Source organism: Alosa sapidissima, chromosome 8 (genome assembly GCF_018492685.1).
Source record: "Alosa sapidissima isolate fAloSap1 chromosome 8, fAloSap1.pri, whole genome shotgun sequence".
Taxonomy (NCBI): domain Eukaryota; kingdom Metazoa; phylum Chordata; class Actinopteri; order Clupeiformes; family Clupeidae; genus Alosa; species Alosa sapidissima.
The window spans coordinates 28582077-28591676 of NC_055964.1; the positions used below are offsets into that span (position 1 = coordinate 28582077).

Consider the following 9600-nt stretch of genomic DNA (forward strand, 5'->3'; position numbering starts at 1 on the left):
TAGAGAAAAATATAGCCACCACATCTTTCCGCTGCCCACTGCAGCTTCCCTCATTTTCTGCTACATTATGCCATGAGGAACCATTTTGTTTAATTCTCTGTGTGAGCGAGAGAGAGAGAGAGAGAGAGAGAGGGAGAGGAAACATTTCCTCCAAGCCTCATCATCTCTTGCATTGTGAAATACATCCCGGTCTCATTAGCACAGCCTCCATCTCCATCTCAGCCTCTGATAGCCCCTCTGACTGGGCCATCGGCTGCTGGTGGCTGTGGCTGAGGCCGAGTTACAGCACAAAGTCGCTGGAACATCTGCCCCAGGCTAGAAGCAGGGAAAACAAGCGCTCTGTCCAAACACGGAGCTACAGCACACTGGAGGCAGGGGGAGGGGGGGGGGGTAGGGGAGGGAACAAGGGGGCTGTGGGTTCACTGTTGTATTCAGGATTACGCCAATTGTGTGGACGATTACCATTGCGGCCGCACAAAGGCAAACAGCTTCACATTACAAAGTTGCGTCGACATAAAAGAAATAAACGCAGAGTGGACAGGCTGCGGGTTTTGTTGGGGCAAAGCCCCATTTAAACACATTTTCATTTCATTGAGATGGAGAGGAAGATGACAAACTTACACTGTTGAGTTTTGTATGAAAATGGGCATGAAGTTTAACCCTTAAAGGTGTAGGTTTTTGAACGTTCTAAGTTCCGCAACAATTGAAGGTTCTAAAATTCTATGTTGAATTCAATGAACCCAGATATTCTTTAGAATGTTCATTTCTCAACATTCCCGTCACACCGGTGTGACGGTACTCCTTTAAGGGTTAACTTATATTGTTTTGGAAATGCTATTTTGTAAAAAGTTTTTTCCTTGCATCGACTGTATGCAGTCTTAATAATACAGCACCTTTGCATTCTAGCCTATGAGTATGTAATTTAGCATTTATTTTGCTCTAGGAATACCTTGTGGCATTTGAAGTGAAAGTGTTGGTATTTTATTAAAATATGCTGGTTTTGCTTCACCAATATTAATGCCTGTCGAGTTCAAATGCTGTGGTTAAAAAGTTCATCAAGTGCAGTTCTACACACAGTAAAGACTCTGAGTGCATGTATGTGTGTATGTGTGTGTGTGTGTGTGTGTGTGTGTGTGTGTGTGGGGGGGGGGGGGGGGGTATTATGTCTTTGAGCATCTGTGTATGTTCTGGTTGGTAGGCTATGGTGTGTGTGTGTATGTGTGTGTGTGTGTTTGTGTGTGTGTGTTACATCTTTGAGCAGCCATATGTGTTGTGGTTGGTAGGCTATGGGATGTGTGTGTGTGTGTGTCTGTGTGTGTGTGTGTGTACCCTGTTGAAAAAAAACAGCATGACCACCTTAAGGTGGTCAGGCTGTTAACCATCTTGTTTGACCACCCTATGATGGTTGATCAGCTAGACCAGCAAAACTTGCGAAAACATACCTTCAGCTGGTTTACCCAGCTACGATGGTAATGCAGCTGGTTTTGCTTGTTGTACCACCTCAAGCTTGTCATTATAGTTTGTGTTGCTGGTCTACATTGCTGGTTTAATTGGCCATGCCAGCTTATGTTGGTCATTCTAGTAAACCAGCATGACCATCTTACACCAACAATGTCAAGCTTGACAGGCTGGTCACCAGCATGACCATCTTACACCAGCTGTATCTCCAACGACGGGCTGGTCACAACAGCCTGACCAGCTTCCTCAGATGGTCAACCAGCATGTCCACCTGGTGGCCTAACCAGCTACACCAAAGACCAGCAAGAGCTGGAAGAAAACCAGCAAAGACCAGCTAAAACCTGCTACCAGCATAAGCTGGTTTTTAGCTGTTTTTTTTCATCAGGGTATGTATGTGTGTGTGTGTGGGTGGGTGTGTATGTGTTTGTCATATGTATTTGAGCATCCGTGTGTGTGTGTTGTGGGATGGCTATGGGATGTTCTGTGCTCTCGTGTTCCTACTCGCTGGGACTCCTACGGCAGTCTTCCGTTGGGCCCCTCCTCCTCTCCCCCCGGCCCACCGTTTGCTCGGCACACAGTGAAAAAAAACAAAGCCACACACGACGGCCAATTCCCAGGCAACGGCACACAGCCGTGACAATGTGACAGAAATCCCACTCTACTTTCATGCCCCCCAAAACAACCTTGCCAACTCTCCCCATCTTTTTTGTCTCTGCTTGTTTCCGTCTCTCTCTTGTTATAGTTCTCTCTTCTATCTTTCTCTTTTTCTTTTTCTCTCATTTTCTCTAATTCTTAACATGTCTCTTGCTACATGTCTCTCTTTCCCAACCTCTACCTCTGGGTCTTCTTCCTCCTCCTCTCTCTCTCTCTCTCTCTCTCTCTCTCTCTCTCTCTCTCTCTCTCTCTCTCGCTCTCTCTCTCGCTCTCTCTCTCTCTCTCTTTCTCTTTCCTTCTCTCTTAGGGACAGATATCCTTCCCTCTATAAATGCCTATTCACCTCTAGTTCCATGGTTGCCACTCATACAGCTCAACCAGCTGCACTTTCAAAAGACAAACTCTGGGCAACCCCAGTGAGTTTCTCTATGGTTACACTGCAGCTGATTCAAGTATTACTTTGAAATAAGGCCTAGTGATTTCAATCCCCTGAGAAAGAAAACAAGGAGGAAAAAAAAATTCTACTACCATCTGGTTGGTAAGGCTTGCTTGGCAGTTATCTATTCAGTATCCACATGGCATTTGAAACCTGAAATGACTTCCTTGGAGTTTTTAAATGGCTGTGTAGCTTCTTTATGCTTCTTATTGTTGTCTTTCCTGCCTCTCTATTAACTTTCTTCTTATCTGTCTTTCCTTTTCACAAACAGCTTGAAAAACACCCTCCAGAAGAAACAGTCTGCCGAGTCGGTGGACCTTTCGGGAATCCCGCTCTCCACCCGCGACGTCCGGCACGTAACGCTCCACCTCCAGACCAGCGGGGCCGCCGTGTCCGCTGTGGACTTGAGCTTCTGCGAGCTGCGCGACGAGGGCCTGTGTCTACTCCTGCCCGTGCTAGCCGCGCTGCCCAAGCTCAACACACTGGCGCTCAACGGCAACCGACTCACGGTGGCTGTGGTCAAGGACCTCACTGAGACCCTCAAGGACCCCAAGAGCTTCTCGTGCCTGGCGTGGATCGACCTGGGCAACAACGTGGACATCTTCACCATGCCCCAACCCTTGCTAGTGGCGCTTCGCCGGCGCTGCAGTCTCAAGAGCAGCCTGCCCACCATCTACGAGTACACAGAGGGCCAGCCCTACTGCTACCGAATGGAGGCCTCCATTGAGGAGCCCAGTGTCTACGAGGAGGAAGAGGAGGAGGAAGAGGTGGAAGTTGAAGTGGAGGAGGAGGAGGAGGAGCTAGAGGCTTGGGGTATTGCCGAGGACGTGAAGGGTTCGCCTAGTTTTACTCTGCATTATTGCGAAAGGTGAATCCAACACCCCCCTTCCCCCCCGTGGCAAACACACACACCTCCCCAATACCATGAACAACAGCCGTGCCGACGACAAGCGGGAGTTAAAGAGGCAAAAGCAGAAAAGACAGAGAAAGAAAGGGAGAGGGAGTGAGAACGAGAGAAAGACAGAGAGAGAGTGTTACATGTCCTTCCTCAATCAAGCACTTCTCTCAGTCCAAATACCTTTGACACCTTCTTTCTCCTCTATCACTATAGCAACTGTAAGGTCACCCCATCGTGGCAAACAGTAATACCATCAGTCAAAGAGATGTGTTACTAACATACATGGGACTAAAACAACTGTGTGTTCACCTCAGTAAAAAACAAAAAAAACACCCCACCGGTGACAGTTGCTGTGTGTGATATCTATTTCCGGGGGGTGCCACGTGTTGGACATGAAACACCTGCGTCAGTGACTTACTGTGTTGGTGGATGGTGCCCCTGGGAGTGAGGTGGGGGTTCATTTGAGGGGGGGCTAGAAGAGTCTTCCGGAAAGGTGTTCTCTTCTCCCCTCAGTCTTCTCACGCGGCGGAGCAGTGGCCGGCCGTGGTCCTGCTGAAAAAACAAAGTTCCCAAAACCGGCGGCGTGGCAAAGATCAGACGAGACGCTCGACACTCAACCACATGGCCCCCCCGCTGGCTCCACTGATGGCGGAAGGTTTGGGATGACGACCCAGCCTGATCTGACGGCGTTCCGGTTTTTTTTTTTGTTTTTTTTTTTTGTGTTTTTTTTTCTTTTTGGTTAGCTGGGTTGGCGTGCGTTAAGCCGCGATGATCGTGTTTTCCCCTACAGCGTAACTGAGACCCTCACTCTGGCAGCCCACTGGGCCTAGCTTCCCTTACACTGTGCATGCATGTGTGTGTGTGTGTGTGTGTGTGTGTGTGTGTATTCGCGTGAGTGTGTACGTGTGTATTAGTCCCTGTGTGTGTGTGTGTGTGTGTGTGCTTGTGTGTGTGTATGCTGCGCTGTGTGTGTGCTCTGTTAATCTCTCAACAAAAGCAATGAAACCCGCTCAACAGACTACACAGCCGACGGACTGTCACGTGACGGCCGCAAAACTGCTAAGTCAAGACTTTTGCATTTTTCCCCCCCTTTCCAAAACGTTCACTTGTGAATGCCCATGCACCACTTGTGTCGTGTAGTCGTGAATAATGATACAAAACATTGCGCTGTTGTATTCGCTATAGGCTGTTTTTTTCACTCTGTCTTTTTTCCTTTGCATTGTGTGTTGATAATGAACAAAGCAATCTTAGAAGACAACAAGTGCAACGGAACAAAGGATTCTCTAGTTGTGTTTGACTGTCACCTCCTTGCTTCATTGCTTTTCTGATGTTATTTTCGGCTGTTTATCGCCATCAAGCTCATTCTTCCTCACTCCGGGGCGAATACTAATGAGCCGTTGGTAGAAAAATTAAAACTTAATTGGCTGTTTCTTAGCTTTTGGCTAATCAACAAAAAGGATCATCAGACGACAAGTTCAAAGAGATACCAAACAGCACATTACAGGTCATCACTGAGCCATTGTAGCACAAATTTGAGTCATGCTTTGAATACATTATGTGCTGAAAGCATCATAGAGAGAACATTCTCATAAAGATAGAAACATCAGTGACTCCAGGGCAGAAATAACTACTGGGGCAGATAGTCTGATGATCGAGTTTAAACAAATCGAGTTTCACAAATAGCGAGAGACCAGTGGACCACTGAGGGTAGTTTGCAGAGGTTTTGCTAACATGTTTAAGCATAGTGGAACACTAGCTAATTACAGACAAGATACCATCACTTTACCACTTGCAATCAAAACACATTTGTATTCAATCATCATAGGCTACTTCTTTGTTCATTACAATAACATACCGGTTTGTTATTTCCTTAATATTTTTGGCAATGAGCTAAAAATAATGGTGGATTTATGAGTTTGTTCATTTGGGGTGCTGCTAAACACAACCCCTGTAGCCTCCTGGCAAAATGCTCAGCAGCCAGTCAAATTAAATACCTTTCTTCAGCAGCCTAATCTGTAGCCTATGTGCACTACAGCGTTCCTTATGTTTCTTGTGGGGAAAAATAAAATTAGGCTACAGAATGGGTCGAATGGTAGGGAATTATACAGTTGAAAATACTTCTCTGATAAGCACACCCACTTACATGGAAATGTCACCTCATACAGAGAAGTGGGCTATTTTTATCTTCTGTAAGTGTAGCCTAACCTTGGGACAAAATTTTACAAAAGAAGTCCAAGAGGAATAGGCATTTGGGGTCTGAAACCTTCGAAACACTCCATTAGGGGGTCCCTGTTTTCCGACACTGCTGGCAGACTGGTGTCAAGCTATTCAACAATATTTTCTTTGGTCGCCGCTAGTCTTCGATTTACGGTGATTTGCATTTAGCTCTTACAATGTAAACAATTGTTACAGTTATATATCCTATAGCTATTGCCGTTGACTTATTTAAGTTTTAAAAATGATTTCACTTTCACACTATGTTTCATAAAAAAGATACACACACCAAGAATCACAGAAATCTATGCAATGGATTTCTTGGAAATAACTATTATTTCTCCTTGAGCACATTCTGCCATATTTGGTTTTTGCTGGATGGGTTTTTGGTGGTTAATGCTAGATCAGATCGGTTAAGTTTAGGGTTAGGGTTAGGCTTAGTCAGTTACGAGTATTAGTTACAAGAGCATCATCAGGAACGTCATCCGGAACTCACACCCCATTGTCCGTCCAGCAGATCTGATCTAGACACTACCATTTTTGGTAGAGCTATGCCCAACCTGCCCAAGTGAACCAGCTGCGCCTGGCTAGAAATTCCGTTATTGGTCGATTGTTACATCCAGAGCACTGTAGTCGCCCCGCCATCTCCAACTAACACAGTAGCACAGTAGTAACACTGCAGTCTGTTGCACAAACAAGCATACAGTGTTAATAAACCTAACCATACTTAACTGAGGGAAATCATGGAAGAATGTGTTATTATATTCTCAGAGATTAAAATGTATTATTGTATCTCTGTGATTATCTGTGAATAATCATTACAGAAGAAGGGCTGCACACAAGGATCCTTCAAATAAATATTTGGGCAGCCAAATAAGGTACATTAACCCTTAAAGGTGTACCGTCACATCGGAGTGATAGGAATGTTGGAAAATGAACGTTCTAAAGAATTTTAGAACCTTCAATTATTGCAGAACGGAATCTTATGTTAGAATGTTGACAAACCCACACCTTTAAGGGATAAGGTGCATATCCAGCATATCCAGCAAGTGTCCATTGCTATCCAAATAAGACAAGAGACAGAGAAGCTCAATATTAAAACATATAGTGTATTGCCTCATCACAGCATGTGTACACAGCGAAAATGGTGGACCCCTGCTAGTTTTGTAATGAATAATACACAGGAGATAGACATAACATGCACAGCTATGTATGCTTTTGGCCAAACTACACTTTTTCACTTGGCAACCAGTGAAGCGAATGAATTAAAAAAGGTTATTGAATGTTTTTGTGCCGCAGACCAAACTTAATGGTGAGGACTGTGTTTGTCCCCGGGTGCAGTCTTAAATGAGAGGCGAAAAAAAAAGATTAGTATTTATGGTGAGCTGCCGAGAATAATAAAAGGATTGTTTTCATATGCTTGTCCGTCACTAGACTCCCTGCCCTGTCTGATTAAATGTGCAGTGTTTTAGATGTCATTGACCTATTATGGTATTTTATTCAAGATTCAAGATATTCAAGATATAAATATTCAAGGCAGTAATGTTTATCTGGGTTGAGAGAGTGCTAATTTATATTGTGTGTGTGTGTGTGTGTGTGCGTGTGTGTGCATGTTTGTATGTATGTGTCTTTGCTTACTTTTGCTTACTCCCTGGTTGTATGGATAGATAAATAATGACTGTTTCATCAAAATCAATACAAATAATCTTTGCAGTATTGCAAGTGTGTAGAGTCTTTTGGATTACATGGAGAGGTGAAGTTAAAATACTCTCCAGCAGCCATTCTTGATGCTTTATTTGGCATCACAATACAAGTGCACCTCTGATTGATGTCTCATACTCTCGACCACTTCCATCGTTTGTATAGCCCTTTAAAAGCAAAGCACAGAAATGTTCTAGAATGTAACAGAGGGTTCCATGACACAAGCTCTATGGGGAAGCAAAGAAAGGTTGTCAGATGACCTTCAAGGACCTTTACAATGTAAGATAAAATAACAGGTTGAGAGCTGTATTTTGTAGTCGGTGCACTTTAAACAGTTCTGTCTCACTTTGAAATATGAAGTCTATGAAATGTTTAAATGTAGCATTTTAACTTTTCCTCGGTGTTGGTTTCATTGTTTTAATATTTATTCAAGACAGTTGCTGTTTCAAATTTGTATTCCTAGCATTTTAAAAGTTTGTCTTGTGATCTGTGTCAGTGTACTGTATTTATATGTGTAGTATTTTCTCATCTGTGTTAATCAAATATGTGTATGCACATATCTGTTGTGTCTGAATGCTGAGTATTTTTCTCGTCAGTGTACTTGCTTTAGCCTAGTGTCTTACTAAAGCTCCGGAAGGTTCTTTAGAGAGCATATAACATCGTTCGGGAGAACAGTGGATTGTGGAACAGACCCAGTCACGATCAGGCCCGTGATGCTCTTTAGTGTCGTTGTTGCTCTCCGGAACCCAACAATGACTCACATGTCATTGTTTGAGTTTCTTGTCTACAGTCCAGCGTACTGAGATCCAGAATTAAACACTTGCTCAAGGAAAAAAAATGTGCAATTGGTTTGGCACATTTCTCAAAGGATAATGGACAATCTGAAAACATATCACATAGTTCACAATAACATTAATTTGCTATTTGTTATTCGTTAATAATACAAATTTATAAGGACAATTGTCTGAAGTAATATAAATAATATATTAGTCTACATTCGCCCTGTTTGTTATTATTAATATGATCCTTTTCATATTTTCCTTTTTCCAGAAAATACAGTGGTGTGACAAACATAAACAAACAAATCAACAAAAACAAACACCATCCACAGTTCTGGGAGTGGGGATGATTTTATTTGTAGGTCCAGTGAACTTGTCACTAGTTTTCTGCTGCCTTGAGTGACTGATAATGATACAGATTCATTCAAGTCTTTTCAAAGCCAGGGGATGTGTGCAGAAGTGGATGTGCTGGGGCTGAAATTTACTGTACAATGAACAATGAAATAAATATTGAGGTAAAGAGTTATTTACTATTAAAACACACATGAAACAAATTGAGAGAGTTACAGGCTTTAGCAAGTAGTGTGTGTTGTTTCCTGCTGAAATGCACTTCATTTTGTAAATGTCGAGCAATGTGCCAAAGCAATTCAGTAAAAAAGAGAACTATAAGCCATGTGTTCCAGCGCGAGATGAGCTCTTTGGTCAAGAGTCTAGCAGTAGAACCCAGATAGCCGTACACAGCGGAATGAATCTGGCCAATCAGACGTGTGCCTGAATCGGGCCAGATCCATTGTCATAGCCAATCAGCTACTGTCTGGATGTGTTTTTGAAATGTACTTGATAAGACAATGTAATTGAAATGTGCTGCTTATATATTCCATATGTTGAAAGAGGACTAAACTGATTGTATGACTGAATTGAAGAGGATGTCCTGTAGGTTTATAATGTATATGTATATATGCGGTACTGTGTGGTGCTGCATCTGTGTCCACTTAACCCACTTGTTTATTTGTTTGTTTGTTTGTTTGTTTAATATATTCGTGTCATATGTGAGGACAGCGTCTAACATACACAATTCATTTTAAGACTGTTCAACTTCAGTAATAATAAAATGAAATTAAATAAAATGCTGTATGAATCAAATGTCTGATGATCCATATGTGATTAACTAGTGTGTGTGTGTGTGTGTGTGAACAATATAGAAAGAGAAAAGAGCTACAGTAAACATCTTGAAAGCAGTGAGGCTGCGTGTTTGGGTTGGTGTCTGATTGATGCTCACAGGCCTGAAACTGATGTGTTTGTATGGGACAAAGAGAAACAGAGAGAGAGAGACTGTGGGAGGCCAGGATATGATTTAATGCTTGGCAAAGCCCAGGGGACCAGAAGACCTTTCCTTAGCTTCTGAGAATGTGCATGTTTTTCGCCTCTCCCTCTCTGTCTTATGTTCTTTAAGGGTACGT

At 43.0% G+C, this 9600-nt stretch overlaps 1 protein-coding gene across 1 annotated transcript in view; it reads left to right on the forward strand.

The window, feature by feature from the left end:
- The window catches only part of lrrc75ba (leucine rich repeat containing 75Ba), a 28842-nt gene extending 22247 nt beyond the window's left edge, over positions 1–6595 (forward strand). Inside the window, exon 4 of the mRNA XM_042102119.1 lies at positions 2820–6595. Coding sequence (XP_041958053.1) covers positions 2820–3420 — 601 coding nt within the window. The 3' untranslated portion in view covers positions 3421–6595. The remainder of the gene's footprint in view (positions 1–2819) is intronic.
- Positions 6596–9600: the final 3005 nt, after the last annotated feature.